General features: G+C 34.8%; 1 protein-coding gene across 1 annotated transcript in view; it reads right to left on the bottom strand.

Annotated features, from left to right (window-relative positions):
* NDST4 (N-deacetylase and N-sulfotransferase 4) overlaps nt 1-24,859 on the bottom strand; it is a 290,180-nt gene that overhangs the window by 86,060 nt on the left and 179,261 nt on the right. The window contains exons 5-6 of the mRNA XM_004594507.4: nt 3,265-3,450; nt 1,892-2,020 (exon numbers count right to left, since the gene is read on the bottom strand). Coding sequence (XP_004594564.2) covers nt 1,892-2,020; nt 3,265-3,450 — 315 coding nt within the window. The remainder of the gene's footprint in view (nt 1-1,891; nt 2,021-3,264; nt 3,451-24,859) is intronic.

Genomic DNA, 24,859 nt, shown 5'->3' on the forward strand with positions numbered 1-24,859 from the left:
TCCCCCCTCAGTGTGCTCACCCCAAAGGGAGCAGCCCCAGGAGCCCAGGCAGGCCCAGGGACAGCTCACCATGTGCACGTGGTGGCTGGCGTCTGGGATCCCGGCATGAGATGCCACATCCTGAGACCCATGCTCATACGATTCTTAATGGCTAAAAGTTGAAGTATTTCTTCTAAGACCATAGATAAGATTTCCTATACTAAATACAGTATTATAAATCCTGGCCAGAGCAATTTTGCAACCAAAATAAATAAAAAATTTCCAAATTTGAAAGCAAAAAGCTAAATTGTCCCTGTTTGCAAATGAGATTTTATATATAGAAAATTATAAAAACTCTACCAAGAAAATCATATTGAAAAGAACAAATGAATTATTAAGGTTGTAGTATACAAATTTGACACATAAAGCTCAGTTCAATAGCATTTCCAGGAACTCACTAGCTATCCACACAAGAAAAAACAAGAGAAGGAAATGAAGACATGCATACATAAATGTATGTATACATGTATAGCATATATATCATAAGCACTAATATATTGTTTCATGTATTTAAAAGACTTGTGGATTAAAACTATAAGATACTAATATAATAAATTACAGAGGAAAAATAAATTAAATACAAGGACATGTTTATGAGTTAGAAGAATTAATCTTAGTTAAAATATCTATTCTACTCAAAGAAATTGACAGTATAATATGAGCCCTATTAATTATTTAATGATAGTTTTGAGAAAATACAAGAATAACCCTAAAATTTTTGTGAAGTCACAAATGATCTTAGAGAAATAGAGCAAAATTATGCCAGAAGAACAAATCTGAGGAATCATACTATCTTTTTTCAAATGTATTGAATGTTAGGTAATTAAAAGAACATGACTCTCATAAAAGTGGCTGAGAGAACAACAGAATAGAAATGACAACCTGGAAATGAATTCATTCATGTCCGGTCCATTAAATTTGGCAAATGTTACATCAACACAACATGGGGAAAAAGTATTTTCAATACATGCTATTGAAAACTGGATATCCACATGTTGGAAAAAAATGGAAGCTAGAACTTGAGACCTGCAGTAATCCAATTGTTATCAGGAAAGAGATATAAAAATATTATTGATGTTTTTGTAAGATATAAGATACAAACAGCATGCATAGATAAGTGAATCTGCATCAAACTGAAACTCTTCTGGATAAAAAGGAAGCAATCAACAGAGGAAAGAGAAAACCTATGCATTGGGGAAAAGGAAATACTTCATAACTTCATTGATTTTACTCATATGGGAATTCTAAAAATTTGAGATCATAGTTGCATGATAGAATATAGAATGGTGTTTTGTAGAGACTAGCGAGAAATGATAGAGTGATTGTATGAAGCAACTCTGGAGGCATGTTGCAAAGGAAAGTGGAGTAACTATAGTTTATACTACGTGTGTACTTGAAAATTACCAAGAGAACAGATGATAAATCCCCACTACAAACAATAAAAATGATTTGAAACAATAAATATGGCAAACTTCTTCATCTAATCATTATCACTGTGTATATCAAGATACATGAAATATTAATTTGCAAGTTATTCATTAATAAACCTGAGATGAAAAAGAACCAGCTTGGAAAATAAAACAAAAACTGAACGACATATCTTTTTCTGCTAGAAGTAATTTTTCATGAGCCACGTTACCATGTAAAATCACAGTCTTCTAACCATATATAGCAAAGAATTCAATACCCAAAAAGTTGAGTTTTATCAAAAAAGGATTGCATATGTCAGTTTGAATCCGCTATCAGTAAGGAGACACTTTGAAAAGGGAAAGTAAGATGACTTGGTTCAAAAAATGAACGCATAATTGAAAACATTCGTATTTATTGTAAGATGTATAAGTAGAATACATACTGGGTTTAAGAGGATTGTCAGAAAAAGTTCTCCTCCTCTGATACTTTTATCCAGTTCTTGAGGTCCTCCTGGATACTCTTTGTAGAAAATAGTGTGAGTGAACAACCCACATGTCTGTCGAGGGAGGACCTGAGACAAAGGAAAACATGTTCTGATTTAAACTAAAAACCCGACCATTATCTTACAACTTGTGTTTGAAAATTACCATTTCCTATTGAAGTTTCTCGATTGCTATGGCCAGTATCTTGTTCTAATCAAGAGAATCATGTAAATATACAGTGAGTTGCCAAATTAAAGCTATTTTACATGAAAGCTGAATAATTTCCATTCACTTCTATAATCCACTAGCTCAGTTATGTTTTTTAAAAGCCTTCTTTGGGTTGATTTGATTAAAATGGAACTTCTTCAGCGTACCATTGCCCATGGTGTTAGTCTTTTTACTTTCTGGACTTCTGAGATCCAAACTTGCACTGAATTCAAAGCAGTGAGCTTTTAATCACCTCCCTTTACATTTGTTTATCAACACACTGAATTTAACCTGTATCATAGCAGTAGTGAAATTATGCAATGATTGTTGCTGGCATAGTTTGCCATTAATTCTATCGTAAGTCTAGAAAGATTCTCATGATAATTTGCATTAAATTTAAGGTAAATGAATGCATGCAATAAAAGCTATAGGAAAATGTTCATTTCATTATCTATGGAATTAATAACATGAAAACTGTATGGAATTAATAACACGAAAACTGTATACTTTCACTTCAATTTCAAAATATGTGTATTCTTATTAATATGAACTGATAAACTATGATTATATTACTATCAGTTAATGCATCTGTAAAAAAATATATACCTCTCTTTTTGGAGTACACAAGAGAGAGGGAATGGAAACGAACAGTATCCTAAGATGCTTTTGGAGATCTGAAAGTCAAAATAAACAAGTGGATGCATTTAGCTCGGAGATTCTGTTTGCCCTATTCGGTCTGTTACTGATACGGTGATTTGAGTGGTATTTTTTTGAGCCATGGAACTCCACTCTACACATCTTCATTTCTATCCACAAGAGAAATGGACACCATGAAATTCCTTGGGAGAATAATACACTACTGAGACAAAAATCTCAATCCTATAACTACAAAGAATGCTCTGTACAAAATTCATTCCCATTAGTTCTCTTTTGCCTTGAAATCCCCAAAGCCATTGCATGGCTTAGGAAAAATAGTAAGTATGATCAGTCATCACCACAATATGGTAGAAATTTGTAATACTCCTCTAAAAGTCTGGAGGTACAACCTTAGAGATATTGGCCACCTGTTTTCATTTCTGGTGTGGATTTGATGAACCTTCTCCACCTAACAGCAGAATGTGCTCACCATGATGCTGTTGTGAATGAAACCCTTCCTGTACCGTGCAGGTTTCAAATGTGGATACTCTTCAGTGCTGGTGACCTGAATACCCCAGACCTTCTTCCAAGCTGCATAGAGCTGAATGTGAACTGGGTAGACCCCTGAGTGATGGGGTGCCACAGCATAGCCCATGTTGATTGGTATTCCATGTTCCTGAAAGAAGTCAGAACAACACCATGATGTTTTCATTCAATTAAAATAGTTTTTGCAAGAATCTATTTACTACACACTGAACACTACACTAGGCAGTCAATGAGCAACACAGAGTCTATAATCTCAACAGTTTATAGTCCTACACAGCCTGGAGGATATAATTGACACAGGAATTACTTTGAGCATGTGGTGTGTGGCTAAGATGAATTTTGAATTTGAACACAGAATGTTTCAAATGAAGAGTGAAAATGAACTTGGCTTGAGATAAGTAGCAGGAGAAGGAAAGTTACCAGTTGAGCAACTGTCCATATTTGAAGATGGAAAACTATATATATGTGTATAATATGTATATATATATATAGTTTTATATATGTGTGTGTGCACGCGTGTGTGCATTTGTACATTCCAGAAAACTAAAAAAGTTAGTATAAGCATTTAGTGATGAATGATACAGTTAAAGTGAACTATTTGGTACCCATTCTAAGAGAATAGTGTAGATAGAGAAGCTTATGCACATGGAAGGTTGCAATCTGCTTTTTTTTTTCTTAAGAGTTATTTTATTGCAAAGAGAGGAGAGACAGAGAGGAAGATTTTCAGTTCCATGATTCATTCCCCAAGTGGTCGCAGCGGCTGGAGCTGAGCCAGTCCGAAGCTGGGAGCTTCTTCCGGGTCTCCCACGCAGGTGCAGGGTCCCAAGGCTTTGGGCTGTCCTGGACTGCTTTCCCAGGCCACAAGCAGGGAGCTGGATGGGAAGTGGAGCTGCTGGGATCAGAACCGGCACCCATATGGGATCCCGGGCGTGCAAGGCATGGACCTTAACCATTACGCTATCACACCGAGCCCATTGTGATCTGCTGTGTTTTGAACGAAGGATGCAGTAATGACACACCAGGATGAATTGTGAGGGGAGGATGAATTGAATATGTACTTAGGGAACTACTTGTTTGGCACTAAGTAGGCAAATATGGATAAAAAACAACACTACTGATGGGCACATTGAAGGACAGGTAATTAATGACCTGCAAGAGGCTAGGTAAGAGAAAGGTAATGGCTAAGTTTCTCATTTGAAATTTAAAAACTCATTTTAGGATTTTTTTTTTACAAAACAAAAATTGCTTTACAACTAGAAGCTCACCTTAGAAAAAGCAGTTATCCACAAAAGCATATATAAATTTATAACAAGAATATGAGAAAACTTGTCAAAGAATGGTATTGCATTGTTTGTTACATGAAATTGAATTTTGGTGTTCTAACTTCTGCTTTTTTATATTTCTCCCTTTAAAGGCTTATCTGCTTTACAAAGGACAGAATCTTGTAGGACAGAATCTCATCAACTGGAATTATAAATGATAGTTTACAGCCATATATGAAAGCTAACTGAATCAATACATGGACCACAAAAGTGTTAACTTGACGATTGCCGTGTTTATTTTCTGTTGCCTGGTATACAGCATACGGAAAGAAATCAGTCCAGTGTAATAAGCAAGCACTGAATGGATCACATATCCACAATGCTTAAGCCATATGCCACACTCCACTCAAAAGATGGGCCCTAGATATTTCACAAGCCTCCATCATTCTTCCATTCCTGGAATGACTATTACCGTGCAGCAAAATTCACCTCTCTTTCATCACAGCAATGTGTTTTCTAACATCCATTACAATAAATAACTCTGTATAAGGGCTGAATTATGAAATCAGTTCTGTAAAATGAGCTGAAGTTTTTTGCTTGGCACTAGGGAAAATTCATTTCTTGGTGCATTGAAGAAAAGCACTTCTTCACAACAGTTTATATTGTCAATAGAAGGCAAAGTTGGAAAAGTTTAGAAACAAAATTGGTTGGAACAGGATACTACTGCTGTTACCCTGAGATATCACTAGAAAACAGGTGTTAGAAAGAGTTAATTCTGTCTGGTTTGCTTTATACCACCAAGGGATGGTTCAAAGTGTTCTCAGGATGGGTAATCGTGTGGAAACAAGACTGAGAGATGTGTCTATGTCAGATATGGGATCCCGCCTCAGAACAAAAATCTAGGATTAAGATTTTCAAATTCCTCTGTCCGGTAGACAGTCCATACGAATGCCTAGGAAATATTCCTGATTTTCAGAGGGAAATGTATGTCATTTTCTTATTGCTCTATAAAGTGTTTATATTAATGTTATATAAATCTCATTCTATGCTCCAATAAGAAAATCAGCAGTTCTCATAGTCTTTCCTAATCATTTTGATAGTCTTCATTTTCTATCACTGTATAATTTTCATTTTCAAGTTGAGGACCACAATGCTGGAAAATATGTAAGTGTTCTAGAATTAAAAAACAAAAATCAGTAAAGGGAATTGAAATATCAATGATATCTCTTTAAACAAACATATAAAAACACACTTCAATTCTGTCAGGTAGCAAAATGAATTGTAGAACTTTCATAAAAATACAGAAGGTAAAAAACAATTGATTTGGTGAGCAGGAAAGAAGGGACAGTAAAATAATTTTATGATATTTATTGATTTTGAGAGGCTCAGTGTTATATTGTTCATAAGGTTATCTTATCAGACTGACTACTAGAGTTCAATCACAATAGTAAATCACACAGGATAATTACAAATTTACAATTTTCAGTCTAAATGACCACATAAAGTGACAACACTTTTTATTATTATTATCACCAAGGGCATTACTGGATAGGAAGTTTCAATCTTTACTGTACAGAGGTTAAAACCCACTTTATCGAGACTTTACCAATTTAAAACATGAGCTACATATCCTGTGCAAAGATGACAGAAGTTACAAAATTCAAAAGGCTTTTAAAATCAAATACAAGAACTATTTGAAACACATAAAGTATATATGTGACAGGATAAACAAAGAAATTTAAACGTGACTTCTATTACCTACTAGAAGGAACGTGTTTATATAAGAGAAGTTCTATGATATTTAATTAATGCCATTACGAATATATAAAGGGCAGTTTGACTTCATCTAAGTTTTAAACTTCCATTAAATCTCTATCAGTTTAAGGGAAGCAATAGTGTGGTGATTTAGAGACAACTGAAAAAAAATAAAATTTTAAAAAGTAAAAGATATGCTTAATATATTTATTCTAACATTTTGTATTTAATATAGCAATAATAGCAACTGAGAAGAATTAATTTCATGTTTCTTTAATCCTCTCCAATTGTATCCACTTGTAACTTGTTAGTACCTGAGATTCACGAATGCTTTTATATGTGTATGTAATGTGAACCTCATAAAAAGTAACATGAGAGGCACTAAACATAATACAGTGACAATACCGAGGATTGGAGAAAACGTGTTCATGTGTTCAAATGTGTTTGAATTCGAATTATACTTAATTCCATAGAAGTCATAGGCATATCTTTTGCTTTTTCTCCTTTGCACTTCCCCTTGGTTAATCACGAAAAGTACTTTGCTTTGAAAAGGAAATTGATTTTAATATATTTCTGAACTGGAAATCCTATTGAACTAATTGTTTTTTCTTTTTTCTTTTAACTTGGGCGTATTAAAAGCCAAACAAAAAAGGTACATTTTCAAACTCCCATGTAGTTATTTTTAAAACAAACAAGATTGAGTCAATTAGAAATACCCAGAACAAATTGGTAAGGCTATAGGAAAACCTAACTTAAATTTTGGTGGCTTTCATCTCCTGTTGCTAGCATGTCTGATCTTAAAAACAAAAGATTATATTTCTGCAGCATTTGATACCCATTTTCAGGGCAACATTGGAAGCATGCTAATTCTGTCAGGGCTACAATGACAGTGCCAGAAATGGTAGCTTCCCTAGGGATTAGAATTGGGTCTGTGAAACCACATGGGAAGACATCCTAGAATCTGCTCCATCAGCCCTTCCAAAGTTTTTGGAAACACTAAAGTCACTGGATAAAATTTATCTTGTTTAAAATAACTTAAGGAAGTTTCTCTTTCTAGCTCAGAGATATATGATTGACAGAGCTCCTCTTTGCCCTTTCTAATGAGTATAAAAGATTTAAGATGTTCAGTTGAGATCTCTACTGGTTCTCATTGTAGAGGAAAGATTACTAAAAACTTTGCAACATTTCTCAAAATCAAAACAAAACAAAACAAAACAAAACAAAACAAAAAAAACCCTAACTGGTTAATTAAAACATGATTGTTTGGCTGGATACTGTTGTGGTTATAGGCCTGGATTTTTAGTGAAACTTCAATAATAGAAATACCAGTACAACTCATCAATCAGTTAATTACATCTTAAATTCTTGAGTTTGGACTTAAAAGCATTTGAATTTCTCTTAAATATAGCAGTTATTTCTAATTTTTAAACATTTAGTTGGCAATGGTTTCAGAATTGAAAGGATTCCAGACAAGACATAAACCATTGGAAGAAATAAACTAAAACAATGATTATTTTGAATAAAATGAGTACCTGGGATACATTTTCCTTTGAGTATAAGTTAAAATCCTTTATTACATATTTAACATTTTATTTGTTTTATGTGAGAAGCAAAGACAGATTTCTCATCCATTGATTCATTCCCTAAATCCCTCCCAGTCAGTCACACAACCTGGGTATCTGTTCTGTTTGAAAAGGATTCAACTTTTTTGAACCATCGATTGGTGCCGCTCAGAGTGTCTATAGTATCAAATAAAGTGATATGACTTTTTTGGGAAAAAAATCTTTGCTCCAATGTATTGATTTTGATGACCATGGTATCTTGGTGGCATAATGCTTCAGTACTCCTCAGTGAGGAAGCCATGACCTACTAAGTTCCAGGGAGACCTGTAGGTGTCTTGGGAAGCAAAAAAGAATCACATAAAATTCAAAAATGATGAAGAGAGGAGAAAAGAGAAAGTGAGTGAAGCTATCATCTAAAAGCTGTATTGTGATCTGCTATTAACAATGGGATAAAGAAAGAAAAACGGAATGAGGAGGACTGTGCTCATTGACGTGTGGGAGTGTGCATGAAGATCCCTATACAGAACTGGGAGAAGAGCCAAATAAATGACTTTTTTTCTACTATTATGACTCTGTCATTACATTCCAAGAGGTTTGGAAACCAGCCTATAATATATCTGGGATGATCTTATGTCTTCATATTGGGCAGAGTATCTGTATCATTGCTAATATTTTATATACATATTTAAGGGAAAAATTGACAAATGGTATTACACATATAAGAAATTTAATAAATCAATATAAAAGGAATGTAAATGAAATGCATCAACAAATGCACTTACAGCAAAGTGAAAACTCACGAAGCAGTATCCTTTTGAAAGTTAAGTATTGATTTGTCCTTCCAAATACACAACTTCTAGGAAGTGATACTGGTGACAAAGAGACTAGATCTCATTATCCGTTTTTTTTTCTTCTAATAAGAACTTGGATAATATTGTCAATTTTGTAAAGGATCCTAGAATCATTGATTTTCTACTGTTATTTGGGACTTAAATTGTCTTCTGTTTTCATAAGTGATAAAAGCAATGACTATTTGACCCTGGAAATTGGTTGGGTCAGCCTTGATGCTTTTTGAACTGCAGCCTAGTGAACAATGACAAATCTCTGGGGAGCTCTGTATTACACATGGATTTTTCTTTGAAGAAAGAAGTAGTACAGCAATGGTATTGCCTCCAAGTGTTGAACTGTCCTAACCTTCTAAGTAGAGCTATTTTGGGCAATTGTAACATATCCCTTTGATATTCCTGACCTTTAGGTACTTAACTGCTTAAAGGAAACAGAAACTATGCCAGTCTTCACTCATTTTGTGCATAATGTACCATTTGAGAATAAAACTTTCATACTGTGAACTTTGTGTACACAAAAGTTTTCACTAACAAAATATGTGACACCTTTTAACTCATTAATTATCTTATTAATGCAAACTTACACATTTATTATTATATCTCATGATGTACCAGTTTCCGCATAGATGTTTAAGATACAGCTATACAGATAATTGGTAAAAAAAAAAAAAACCTGTCCTCATAGAGTTTATCCATAGTGATATAAGACCACAATTACACAAAAGACTTAAAAGTGAGAAAATTGTGTAATTTAAAAATAGTGAATAGCAGCACCCATTGGTTTTTGTAAGAGATGTGGCTGGAGATAGATCTGTCCTGGCAATTATAACTACTAATGTGTGAGTGGACTGCTGAGGGTGATGGAATGAGCAGGACCCATACTGACGGGTACACACAAGAGTCAGGTCTGGGATCATCTCAGATGAGATTTCTTTCAGGGTCCTCCCAAATAAGCCTCTGGACTCAGAACTACAACCCTGGGGAGAGTGATAGGATCTGTGGTGTGCATGTACTGGAACTGGGCCTCCTCAGTGGCTTAGATGAAGCAGTGGACGACATACCCAGATGCACATGGAGAATTTGACAGTCCACTGGAGCCTGTAGAAAACCTCTGGTACCATAGCAGAGAAAGGAGGGCAGAAAAAATTGGTCAACTACCCCAATGAAGCTTGAAAGCACATTTCTGGGCAAGTGGAAACTCAAAGGTGGACTACATCAGCCAATGGACCTTGGAAGGATTTCCTCATCCTTAGATCTGTGAGACTGAAAGGATTTCAGAACTACTGAAACAACCTGAGCAGAACCCTCAAAACATACTCCACACCGGGGGCCCTGAAATGACATTTGGCCATTCCAAATTATTGGGTTCTGAGATGTCTGGGAGGCTGGGTGTGGCTTCTCTTATCATCCCCCTTCCACCATACACAGGAAGAAGAAAAAGAAAATGTGGAAATAATGGTCACATCTGTTTTATCCTCATCCTTGACATTTCCCACCCTAATCAACTTTGCAAACATCATGAAAAATAAAATTAAAAAAATAGTTAATAGATCTGTAGAAAAAAATAAGACAGCATGGCTGGAATATTAAAGAGATTGCCTGTCAAGGGTCTTGAGGTTAAGATAATATTTGAATTAAGATATCTAAATATGAGGGACTGAGGAATATGGATAATCTGGGAAGTATCATTTAATGCAGAGAGGACAGCACTTACACTATTGTGAACTGAAAGAATCCTGGAATTGTTGAAGAAGAGTCAAAATGCCTCTTCATATGGAAAGTGTTAGTAAAAAGAGTAGCAAAAGATGATACCAAGAAGTAGATTAACCACAAATCATCTTACAGGTTATTTGCTCAACAACCTGAAGGGGCATCATTCATGTGAGCATGAGGCACCACTAACATGGCTATGTGTTGTTAGAGGTCAGACAATCAAACATGATTGAAAAAAAAGAAACACATGCAGATATTTTAGATCCTTGTATGTCATTGGAAGACATTAGTTTTTACACTGACCAAAATGGGGGCTATTAGAAAGTTTTGAGTAAATAGATGATGTCATCAATCCTTTCATTGAAAAATATATTGTTTGCCTTGTTGAAAACTGAATGAAAGAAGGCAACAAACAATGTAGGAGTTAGTTAATAGACTATAGACTTGCCATCCTCCTAGGCAAGGGGTGAGGGTAATGGGGCTGGTTTGAAGTGAGTTTATTTTTATATAATCTGAAAGTACAATGTAAAGGATTTGATACTAAATTGAGTTTGCACATGAGAGAAAGAGAGCAATTGGAATGACAGAGTTCACACCAGCTCAGATAGGAAAGTTAAACATTAAGCTCTTTTAATGCAGAAAGCAAGAGGGCGTATTATGTTTGAAACTAGAAATTCCATTGAATATATCAGGTAGAAAGTCAAAAACAAGTTCATATTAAGAGTGGAGAACTTAGCTACTGAGTTATCAAAATATGGATTTTATATAAACCATGAAACTCATTGATATAATCAACAAAATATGCATTAATGGAAAAAAGGTTACATCAATATTAAGAGGTCAGAAGAGTGACAATCAAGTAGAGGTCTATATCAAAAATTATTGCAAGGGAGATCAGAGAAATACCTCACAATGCAATGTAAATCATGAACAAAGTTGATTCAAGGAATATGAGGTCAGTTTATCAAATGCTGTTGATAAGAACACATTAAAAGAGAGCTAAGAACTGCTTGTTAGGTTAAACACTGTCTTTCAATTGAAAAAAAAAGGAAGAGAGCAGTTTTGGTAAGTCATGAATGACAAGCTCAACATAGTGTGTTTTAGAGAAATATATAAAATTTATTCACTTTATATAATTGGGGGAGAGAGAGAGTGAAAGAGAAAAGGAGACAAAACTGAGATAGTTACAACAATGATTGCAAGAGGTTTCATGGCAAAGGAGAGTCTAGAATGTTGCTGTAGGTGAAGGGAGTACTAAGCGGAACTAAAGACGAAAGAGGGCTAAGGACAGGTGTAAACTTAGTGGTTAAAAGAGCCATGTCCCATATCCAAGAAAGTGAGCTATTTCCTGATCAGTTCTAGCTCTGGTTCTGGCTCAGGCTCTAAACTCTAGCTCTCTGCCAATGCAGATTTTAGGAGTCAGGGGTGATGTCTTAAGGAATTGGGTTTCTACCATCCACATGGAACAACTGTGACATACGGTAGAAATTAGGTGCAAGCGAATGTGTGAAACAGTGGTCAAGAAAAATAGGGCCACAAACAAAGGTGTTCAATGTGTTGGCTGGACGACATGGAGGGCACAGGGAAAGGTCCATAGCAAGGGTGTAAAGTGAGAACAATTATTAGTCCCACTCACTTTCATTTCAGGTGTTTAATAGATTCAACTGAGATTGAGGCTTTACGGGGAGACTGTAGAAACAAGAGGAGTGTTAGAGTTCAGGAAATATTCAGGGGGATATCTATGAATACTCATTCGTAAAATAAGATAAATAAGGAGGAAATCAAGGGGCCCTGAAGCATGAGGGGAAGGAAAGTTGAGGTAGCACAGTATCTCAGGAAATACAGTTACATCCCAACATTATAATCATTATTATTGCCTCTGATACCACTGTTTCCTGACTGAATACAGTAGCAAAAGAAATAGAGATATTCACAGTTGGAGTTTCTACATTAGCCAGCAAAATTATACAATTCACAGTTCATAAATGCGCTGAACCAGAGGGAAACAAAAATAGTGTATGAGTTTATATGTGGATAGACAAGTGGAAGAGGTCTAGTTTTCTGATTCTGAACATATTTTCAAAAAAACTTTTGTGATTATAAATAGATGATAGGTCGGGATCATTAATCCAAAGTCATAACTTGGCAAACATAAGAGATCTGCAAAAACTATTACTTCTTCTTAGTATTGCAACATTTTTTAATGTCATTCTTATGTCAAGTTGAGATTTTCCTTAGGAGGCATTTCCTCTTAATATGAGGTTAACATATTTATGGAAAATCTATTTTAAACATTTGGTGTATGTAGGCGTTATTCCTCTGTCACTCCGTTTTCATATCTGAAAAACACAAAGTACTTTCACATTTTTTTTTGCTACATTGACTTCCTGTACCTTCTCTCAGTTATAATGGTTAATATCTATGTCTGTTTATGGTTTTGTGGGATGTCTACCATATGGAGTTATATTCATCAGGCAAGAAGTAAGTTTATGTTAATAAACACTACTTGCCTACTTAAAAGAATTTAATAATTTCACTTATTTTAATGAATAGTTTTAATTATTATATTTTTGTAGCCATGCTATCATGTTTTAAATGAAGATCACATTGTCTTATTATTTCCATTTTGCTGCATCATGCTGAAATGATGTCCTATTTGAAAACAAAGCATTGATTCATTTCAAATCCTCTAGTGCTCCAATATTATTACCTAGCTTTAACACTCTCCACTGTCAACATGTTTGGAAATAATTTCTCATATTCTCATATCACTCAAGTGAGTTCAGAAATGACTGGGGATCTGAAGTGTCAGCTAAAAAAAAGATAACCATGGGATGATGAAAATGCTCAGCTATTTTAAAGTATAAAAGGACATTATAAAGTTGAAACGATTTTTCAAACTCAAAAAGGCAAAAGAGAAATAGAGAAAAGATGTGATCAATAACCGCTTCACGGGATCATTCATTTGGGATGAGCTGTATCCATTATAGAAAGAGTTAAATAACACCATCTTTTCACAGCTTGAAGACCTTGGTTCTTGATCATTTTATAGCCATTTAATTACTAAAAACAAGTTCTTTCACAGAAGTAATTAAATTAAAACTTGTCAATGATAGTGAAATACAGTATTATATTTCAAGTATATTATTGCAACCATATCACTGATCTTTCTCAGAATCTACTCATAAAATTACTAGGTACAACTGACCAAATAGACAGGAAAATGTTGGACCATTGTGCTTTAGGGAATTTTTCTACATAAATAATTTTTGAGAGGCTACAAATTCTAAAAGAGAGTGAGAGAGGTCTGAATGTAGAAAAATCTCTAACCAATTAAGTAGGAAATGTAAGAATAAGTATTCCATTTGATTAAATGGGCAACATGTTCAATGTTTGTGCCAGAAAAATGGAAACAAAAGGAAAAAAGTGGATTCTGAAGGACAGCATTTTCCTTTTTCTGAGTAATAGTAAATCCAGAGAAGAAAGATTGCTGGTGTTGGTTTGGTAGTTCAAGAATGTAAGGCATATGCACTTTGATTCTCCTGATTTTTTCTTGATAGTTCTCAGCAGATATAAGCTCCTGCCAAGCAAACAACATACTATATATGAGAGAAAGTGGAAGCAAAGGCTGGATGCATCATCACAATTGCATCTTATCTTCTTTCCCGATTTCTTGCTGGAAGCCCCATTCCATGGGTTTGATTATATTTTTTTAGCCAGAGTTTGGCAGCTCTTTTCCAAAAGTGAGAGATCAATCCTTTTAGTATACTCAAATGATGCCTTCATTAAGTTATGAAGGACAAGAAAAAAGAACGTTTGGTGGACATTTAGAAGTGATGTTCAATGAGCAAAGATGTGTGAGCACTGAAATGAGAAGGCAGGAATAAATATTCCCATGCCATGCTGCTAAAAATAGCAATACCTGATCCATATGAATGCCACACAAGCATAGTGATGGGGGAAGTTACAAGAAAGCAACCAGTTGAAACACATTACTTAGGAAAATGGAGAATGATATAAGAGGCCTGCAATGCAGTATTTCAAATAGCAGAGTACTAGGGATTTTGACTGATGTAGTTGAATACAGGGCATGTAAGATCCTAACACCTAGAGCAAAAATTCTACCTCATTCTGGTCTGCATGAATTAATTTAAATACTAAACAGCTAGTTCGCAATACCTGTAGGATGAACTCATGTCACTTGGATAACGATCCTAGTATGCAGGCTGTGTTTCCTTCAAAAGAACATGGCATTTTTTTTCTTTCATGTTTTGTGACTAATCTATTTTTGGTATAATATGAATATAATTTAATAATGAAAATACTGATTTAGTTTAAAATAAATGAATTCAATATCAACCAATCCAGCCAGTTTTTAGCCTATCTCATAGGCAGGAAGCTTTGTTGTATTTGCTTCATGTATTAATACTCGCAGTTAATTTGAGCTCCTCTGGTTAATATAAGCAGATTATTTGAAACAATGGAGTGTAAAATAACAGAGAGATTAGCAAGCAGAAAATAGGGTTTTCAAATTTCACATTATCAACAGTAATGATAACAAAGCATTCAAGAGAGATGTAAGCCTTGATAGAGTCATATTAATGCAGTTTCGATAATAAAAATAGCTAATTTATCTCAATTACTGCTCTCCAATATCAAGGTACAATTAATATGTGACATTTATTTCTTGGAGATTAAACACATTAAAAATATAGAAAGCTGCTTGATTGGAAATACATGCTGCAGTTATGGCAACAGCAGAGCTCTCCATTGTGAAAAAAACAAGCAGATAATTGCACAGTGCAGAGATAGTCTAAGGTAAATTCCTTCATCTATCTGCCAGTACTGAATCAACACGTCTAAGGTTTATGATCATATAACACACGGCAAAAAAGTCATTTTTCTCTAAATCCATTGCTAAGAAGAGGATGAATATTAATAACTAATAAAATACCAATTCTAATTTTCAGGCAAAATGTTCATGCTTTTCTTCAGATCGTGGGCTAGGTAAATAAAGGAAATGATGAGAGCATTAGAGACTGCTTAGATAAGCTTTTTCCAAAAATTTATTCGGCAAAAAATAATTTTAAAAATCTGTTTTCCCTTTTTCCTTTCTTAGAGCCCCTCCTGTCACCATGGCAGGAGAGCGTACTCTCTCACTTTCTTAAATAAATCTTGCTTTGTTAACTGAAAAAAATCTCTATTTTCAATTGGTAGATGATAACAAAGAATAAAAGAGAAACTTTCTGTTGTGATTCAGTGTACCAGACATAACTTTTGTGTGCCTCATTTCTATGCTGACGCTGTAACTTTGACACAATAACACATACTTCCTCTCAGTACAGGAAACGTTTATAAGTTCTTTAACAATTATTCATTTTTGCAGAGGACATTTATGCTATTTTAATTACCCAAATTATAGCTGAGAAGGCCATTAAAAATATGCAGGCACAAAAGCAGATTTTACTATGAGTAGATTTTTTTAGATTATTTTTATTGGAAAGGCAGATATACAGAGAGAAGAGAGACAGAGAGGAATATCTTCTGTCCGATTCACTCCCCAAGTGACTGCAATGGCCAGTGCTGTGCCAATCTGAAGCCAGGAGCCAGGAACGTCTTCCAGATCTCCCATGCTGGTGCAGGGTCCCAAGGCTTTGGGCCATCCTCAATTGCTTTCCCAGGCCACAAGCAGGGAGCTGGATGGGAAGTGGAGCTGCCGGGATTAGAACTGGTGCACATATGGGATCCTGGTGCGTTCAGGGCAAGGACTTTAGCCGCTAGGCCACCATGCCAGGCGCTATGAGGAGAGTTTAAAGGCGCTCTCAGAGACCATCAGATATTTGGGTTCTGCATAATCAACAGCTCATATGGTAGTTCAAAAGTTTTTTTCTTTATATGATTAAGCACAAGTTGCATAAAAATGTTTGAGATCTTAGTTTTCTCAATGTTTAATTTGGGAATCCTCGGTGTTATTTTGGAAATACATGTAAGGAGCTTGTTCTACCTTGTTCCCAAACTTAGAGAAACAGTTTTATAGAATTTTAAAGATTACTGGGATTTACGGGTCATCTAGTGATTATCAGGTTTTAGTAAAGCAAGAATCTGGTTACTAGGTTCAGATAATACGACAATGACTAGAACAGAAGCTATTCATCTTACAAAACAAGAGACTGTAAAATATCAAAAGTAAACATACTAATTAAAATTCTGAGAAACATAGCTAAGGATCAAGTGATCCCATAATCGGAGTCTGGTGGAGGAAAGTCACTCATGGTGAAAAGGAAATCAAACTTCTAGTATTTCAGAAAAATGCAACTGACAGCTCAGGAAACATTTCTTAAGTTTAAAGCAGTAAGTTATGTATGGGAAAATCACTTAATGAAATCCTTAAAACATTATTGCCCAAATGTTGAAACTTCTCATTTCATTCTTTGCAAATAAGTCATTCATTCATTGCAATACAACATACCATGTTGATATAGCAAAGTTAATGGTGGAATCAATAGGTACTGTCTTGAGGTTGTTAGGAAGATTAGATAAAATGTTACTGAATCTGAATTGTGAGTTATCATGAGCACTGCAGCTGCTTAGTCAAGATGGCCAAGAGAGAAAATCGAGGCAAGTTAGGAAACTATTGATATAAATTACCTAAGATATGAGGATAGAATTCAGACTTCCAGAATGGTGAGATAACGAGTCTTGTCAACTATCCTCCTAACTGGCCTTGTAAAATGCGTGGGGTGAGAGCATCGACCTGGCAGTTAGGATGATGGGTTGGAACAACCACATCCTCTAATAGAATGCCTAGATTCACACCAGTTTTGTTCCTGCTTTCAGCTTCTAGTTGATGCATAACCTAAGAAGCAGCAGGTGATGGCTAAACTAGTTTGGTCCCTACTTCTCATGTTGGAGACATTACAGGTTCAGTTTTTGACTCTTGACTCTGATCCAGAATACACCAGAATACACTATTGTAGTCAACTGGCAAATGTCCCGGCACATGGAAACCCTCCATCTGTCTACCTGTCTTTGAATGTCAGCTTTTTAAATCTAATACACATACATATACAATATATTATATAGAGATACATATGCATGCATCTATACAAATAATATACAAATATACACAATTGTATATACATGTATACATACACTTATAATATTATATGTATATATATATAGAGAGAGAATATAGAAAATCAGGAAATACTCAGGCAAATCAACTAAGATTGGTACAATCAAGTCTATGACATTTCTACCTTCATTTCCTCCTTTCCCAGCTGTTTCATTTTAATGAATAAAACTAACACATGATTCTCTCTTTCAGTTTTCAGTGTTGGACTTTTTTCTCTTTGAGAGTGGTAACCCCTAGAATTTCTCATTGCTCTGCACCCCTCCTCTTCCAGCTCTGTGGGAAAGAGTTCTATTTTTTCCACAAGTGGAAAAACTGGGAGCTTTTCACCATGCAGCTCTTAGCCATAAGGCAGACGCATGTTCCAGGTGAAAAAGTTCGGTATATGGCTCTAAGTTCTCTTTGCCCTCCCTCAATTTTAGAATGATGGCTTCATGTCAGAGGAGGCAAGCTGATATGATTAGAGGTTCCTAAGCCAACAAAGGTCTACGGTAATATAGCTAGATATTTTGTTTTGTTTTCAGAAAAAGCAGACCTTTATAACCACTCTCAGTTTTGGAGTGCTGCTAATGCAGATTTTGTTCTAGGGCAAAAGTAGGTCAAAAAAAGAGAAAGTCCCCAATGTAGCCTCACCCCCAGAACTGACCTTATTTTGGACAGTGAATGTAAAAGTTTAAACCTAAGGCCACTGATGATCAGAAAGAAGAAAGAATTACAGAAAATAACTAGAGCCTCACAGAATTATGGTGCCCTGTAGGTACATCAACACATGTAGAGTGTAAGTATCAGAAAAGGTAGAATGAGGTAACATTAGTGCAAGAACAGAAAGGAAATAATTTCTGAAAATTCCAGATTTGATGAAAATTCTGAATTTGTATATCTAGAAGCTCAATGAATTCTAACTAGACACAAAGAGATTTATATATAGAGTAATCCCAGAAAAATATTAAAAGTCAATCAGAAAATTCAAAATAGCAAGAGGAAACAACATGTAGAAGTAATGCAGTAAGATGAGCAATCAATGTCTTGTCAGAAACTGTGTGACACAGAAGGAAGGAAGAAATCATTCAAGAAGAAAGTGCTAATTAGTGTTAATTCCAGAAAAAGTATCTTTCAATATTGAAGGTGAAAAAATGGGCAGACATTTGGCACAGCAGTTGAGATGTTGCTTGAGATGCCAAAATCCAATCTGGAGTGCTATGGTTTGAGTCCTGCTCTGCTTCTGATCTAGCTTCCTGAACTGCACACCTGGGATGTGCAGCAGGAAATGATTCAAGTAGTTGGGTCCTTGCTACCCATGTGGGAATGAAGAATACAGGAATGCATGATGTAAGATGGGAAGTGACTTTGCACTGATAAACCCAACTGTCATATTCTGACTTTCCCTCTGGAGTTTCCAAAGGTCAGAAACTCATGTAAGAGCCAGACAACAGCTTTAGAAAAACTGTGGGTCCCCTTCAGTCCAAAAACCTGTAAGGGGCTTGATCAAAAGCGATCTTCACCAAGACACATGATTATCAAGCTCTCTTCAATTGAACATAAGGAAAAGATCCTTAAATGTGCACGTGAAAAAATCAATTGACATATAAAGGAATGCCAATTAAACTCACAGGAGATCTCTCACAGGAAATTCTACAGGCAAGAAGAGAATGGAGTGACACTTTCCAGATTCTAAAAGAAAAAAATTGTCGGCCTAGGATAGCATATCCAGCAAAGCTTTCTTTTGTCTTTGAAAATGAAATAAAATTCTTCCACAGTAAAGAAAAGTTAAAAGAATTTGCCTCTTCCAAACCTGCCCTACAAATGATACTTCAAGATGTTCTCTTGACAGAGAAGAGGAATAGCACCTACCAAAACCAAAGGCAAACAAGAAGAACACCTCAATAAAATGACAACAGAAGACTAAACCAATGAACAACCCATTCAAAAAAATGACAGGACCAAAGTACCATCCATACATATTAAACTCTGAATGTAAATGGCTTAAGCTCAATCAAACGTCATAGATTAGTAGACTGGATTAAAAAACAAAGCCCATCTGTTTATTGTCTGAAGGAGACACACTTCACCAGCAAAGATCAGCAGAACCTATATCACATGTGTTTTGTTGTTTTCTGTTAGTTTCATCACTTTCTTCTGATTAAATCATTCAATGACTCATAGATCATGCAATGGCATCATTTTGTGCAAGAAGCTTCTTGATTTTCATTTCTCCAGCTACACGTTAGTCATTTAATAGCATGTTATTTAACTTCTTGGTGTTGTTAATTTCTTTTTTCTCCCTGATGTTGATTTCGTTTTGTGGCTCTTCATTTAAGGGGATGTACAGTAGCTGTGTAATGGAGACTGTCATATCTAATAACATGTCATTTAACTTTATGGCATTGTAAATTTCTATTTTTCTTTTGATTGTTGATTTTGTATTATGACTTTTCATTTGAGGGGATATACAGTAGCTGTGAAATGGAGACTAATATCCAGATGTGAAGATGCAGTGTAGTATGCATTTCTGCTTCCAAGGATGGACTTACAATGAAACTGTTTACTATATCTTGACAATAGGATTCTGGACTCTCTGCCATTGTCCATGCCCTCAATGATGGACATATGACTGTGTATGAAGAATTATATTTTAGTATTGATATAGAGGAACTAGGCGGGGTGAGGGAATTGGGGAGGGGATAAAGGAATATGGAACTGTACCATAAAATGATGATAATAATAATAAAATATATAAAAAATAAATAAACAAAAGCCTGTAAGGAATAGATCCTTATGTAGAGCTCAGCTCACCTTTTCTTTGAACCTTGCTTATTTTATATTTTAGATCTTTAGGTTTTAACTAGTTTGTTACAAACTAGTAATAACTCATCTATTTTCTTAATTTATAGATACTAATACTACATGATCTTGCATTTGACACAATTACTCTACTCATATACAACCAAAAATGTCATTTTAAGTCAGTTCAGTGTTACAAGACCATCTAATATAATAGTCTGCCTGTCCAATTTTTAAAGTATTCATATATTGTTGTTGACTATATCTAGTGCTTCTTCTTGCTTGATTGAATTCTATGTCCCTTGACTAGTAATTCCCCATTTCTCCTACCCCTAACTCCATAAACCTGCCTTTCTATATATTAACTTATGCCTTTGACTATGTAGATACCACCAGTAAGTAGACTCATTCATTATCTGGAAACGGTTCATGTCACTAAACATTGTGTTCTCCAGCTGCTTACATATTGTCACATGTTTTAGAATATTCCTTTATATGCACGTGCCTTGCTGTTTCAGGGCTTATTATTGTTAAGATTAATCTAAATTCTTCATGTACCTGTGTGTCCACTCTTCTGAGTAGAAATACTGACTTATTAATGATTAAACATCCAAAATACATTAGTCAGTTCATTGTGAACTTTTGCTTAATGAATATTGATAATTTTGTCTTAGTTGAACTATTCTCACATTTATAAATTCCTGTTGTTTAAATATCATATTTTTAATCTTATATTTCTTGCACAGCTCAAAGCTGAATATTGCATAATTCTGTTAAGATGTAGGCCCACAGGAATTGAAATATGACTCAGATTCATCTCATTGTGCATAATAATGTTATTAATGCTATCACTTTTATTATGTTTTTAATTGCTGATTTAGTGTATTATCTGTAATTATCCCTATGAATTTTCTTTGGCCTGTTTTCCTTAAGTTTATGATTTTTTGAGAACAGTTTAAACATTAGAATTTTTCTCTTCAAGAGTACTGTGTCAAATTGCGAAAAAAAGGTATTTATATTCCAAGAATCCTCTATTTAAGAGAGGATGTACAAATCTGTCTTTCTTCCAAGTAACTTCACTTTGTTATGTATAAATTACCTGTTTAATAAAAATATTAAGAAAACTATACATAATCATGCAAGTCAGCATTGAACACCAAATGTTGATCCTCATCCCTTCAGGATAGTTAATGCAATCCAATTGCTAATGAATTGAAAAGTTCAGAAACCATGATGAGTGTACATACAAACCTTAGGAAACCAAAGCACAATTTTTAAATTTCTATTTTTACTTGTCCATTGTAGAATAAAACTAAATAATTCAAGTTTTTGTTACAGGCACTCTTCTTTCTGTGACTGATAGAGTGGTAGATTAAATCAGCAGTGATATTGGTAATTTTTTTCATTAACAATTTTTATACTGGTCAATGTTTTAATTCTCTGAAGCTTTTGTTGCCATATTTATAGCTTTGCTTATTTTTATTGGCATGCTGAAGCAACTGAAAAACAGACAAGGTCTATAATTAATTAGAGTAAAAAGATCAAAACTATGTTTTTCTCCTATTGACTGCTTAGTTTACTGTGCTTTCATAATACTAAAATTCTTTGGAAAAACACACAATTATATGGATTTGGCCTATATATCCATCAAACTTTCACTTGTGAATTTGTATATATGCAACATATTATCCCCAAGTACTAACACACATTTACTATGTGTACATATGTAAATGCATGCTTGAAACAATAGCAAAATTTGTATTAACAAAGACTTTTCCAATACAATGATAAGGAAACACCATTCTAACATGCTACCTTCATCATTTTTAAGCCTACCATGTCAGAAAATGAACCTATCTCAAAAGAATTAACAGAAAATCAAGAGATACAGTAATTCTGTCTTGGAGATATTTTGAAGTATCAATGTCAAACTATGGAAATGTCAAGAACAGCTGTGCTTTTGAGATCAACAATCCCTGTCTCAATCAAGGTCACAGGGGAAAAAAAAAGTGAGGAATATCAGCACAGCACGCCAAAAAAAAAAAATGCTTAAAAGCATTTAATTTTTATCTGGTTAATTGTTCATGCAAATTAAAAATTTCTTTCCATTATTCCTCAATTGCAGCTAAATGTGTATTTCAAGAGGTGCATCCCCTATTGTGGGCCAATGTTGTCAATGATGCCAAGATTTTAAAGCTGGAATTGTTCAGTAACATTATCTGGCCCAAATCTTTCCATTGGCCGACGAGTTGTGGTAAGTTAACTATCTAAAAACTTTGTAGCTTAGGTAATGAAAAAGAGAGGCATTCAAAGGAGAAAAGTAAAACATGAAGCTACTCTAAGCTTTTAGCTTTATTAGAATTTGTTAGTATCATTTAGGACTGAACATCTGTTTGCCAATATGTTATTTAGTGCTCTCCATTATCCTAGTCTTGATAACTGTTGAAGTTTGGCAGCATCACATGGATGTGGAAAGATAATAATTTCATAAAAATGTATTTATTGGCTGAATGTAAAATACATGTATGCTCATGCGATATTGAGAGTAAAAGTGGGATTTCAAATGTCATGGTTTGAAGAGTCCTGGGGTGTGTGTGTGTTTGTATGTGTGTGTGTGTGTGTGTGAGTGGGTCCATGTGAGCTGAGATTCAGAAGGAAAAACAAAATGTAATTTCAATGTGTATTTAATGAAGTGCATTTTAGTTCTGATATTTTGACTATGCAACATATAATACTTTTTTTTTTACAAACTGTATTTATAGGCTTAAGTCTAGCGTCTAGCTATGCTGACTAAACAAATGTAATTGCTCTGAACCGGCTCTAAATAGCTTTCAACATCTCATTACAAAGCAATTACATCTGAGTCTTTCCCAGAGCTCTCAGCATGACTTTTAAAAAATAAATTATACAAACAGGTGAAATCAGCCATTATGAAATATAACCCACGTACCTACAAACCGAGGTCTTAGAGTGGGAGTGCAGTGGGGGAGATTCAAGTCAAGTGATAAGCACATTTTATTTTCAAAGTAACTGCACTGTATAATTGAGCATGCTTACTCATGATAAGTTTATTCTTGGACATGTTTGGTTAAATATACAATACTACAAAGCAAAATAATATTTATTGAATATTTCCTAAATTGCAAAATGAAATCTTAAAATTCACATACACTTTGAGTGAATTTTTATAAAGTAAACTAAAGTTGCTTGTTAATCACTCTTTAGAAAACTCATAATTGGTTAATTGGCACCTATTTAGTATTTACTATGTGTCAATAACTACTCCAAACACATTAAATAGTAGTAGTCCTATAAGGTAGTTATTGTAATCACTCTTATCTTTATGAATGGGAAAATTGAGAAACAGATAATTTAAGTGATCAATGTGGCATCCATTGATGGCGATCAAGTTCTGGTTCCTGAGTGCCTGGTCATAACTATGTGTACTCTCACCACAGGATCTATTAAAGATTCTATAGATCTGACAGTAAGCTAGACATTTATAGATGGGAAGATGGGTGAGACATTTATGTCAAAATTAGATACAGCTGTATAGGAACGTTGAGATATCCATTTGGGATTAAATCTATGCTTAATCAATGACTGTTTTAAAAAAATTAAGATAACTGCAATCATATGATACAGACGATTTGTGACTCGTTATGACATTGAATTTTAACTGGCCAAAGGAAATTCAGGCAATATGAAAATCCCTGTGATAAGTTACTGCACCTTATGAGGATGTGAGTGTTTTTCTAAGGGAAAAAAACTGATTTTTGCATTTCATTGGATCCTTAAGGATCACATGAGTTAATAGCTATCTTGAGCAGGGGTGGACACACATTCTTGCTAAATGTTCAGGCTTTATCGGTCATGTGGTCTCTTCTGCAAATTTTCAGCACCGCTGTTTCACTATGAAAGGACTTGTAAACAATACCTAAGGGAGACAGAGAGAGAGAACCATCTGTTCAGTGGTTCACTCTTCAATGTCTGCAACAGACAGGGCTAAATCAGGTAGAAGTCAGGATTTCAGTTCGCTTCTAACATGTCTTCCGTGGGACTCAAGCCCTTGAACCCACCTGTGCTGCCTCTCAGGATGTGCATTGGTAAGAAGCCTGACTCGGCAGCAGAGCCAACATTCAAACCCATACACTCTGTTAAAGGATGTGGACAATCAAGTAGATCTTAATTGTACCCAAAAGCCCATTCTATTACAATAAATGACTTTGGATTCATTGATTGTGGAGCCCCAGGAATACAGCAGAGAAAATAATATGATTCCTCTTCGTAGATACAAGAGAAACTCTCCTCACAAAACAGAAGACGACAACTATCAGAAGATGAAAAATTTTATGAAACACTTAAAATGTTTATATATGTCACATCATGACCCAAAATACACACATTCATCTTCCTGAAACAAAATGTTATGAAGCAATATGAACCCTTAATGTATGTGAGGTACCGTGACTTCCTGCTCTATTTCTAT

Source organism: Ochotona princeps, chromosome 7, assembly GCF_030435755.1.
Source record: "Ochotona princeps isolate mOchPri1 chromosome 7, mOchPri1.hap1, whole genome shotgun sequence".
NCBI classification, from domain to species: domain Eukaryota; kingdom Metazoa; phylum Chordata; class Mammalia; order Lagomorpha; family Ochotonidae; genus Ochotona; species Ochotona princeps.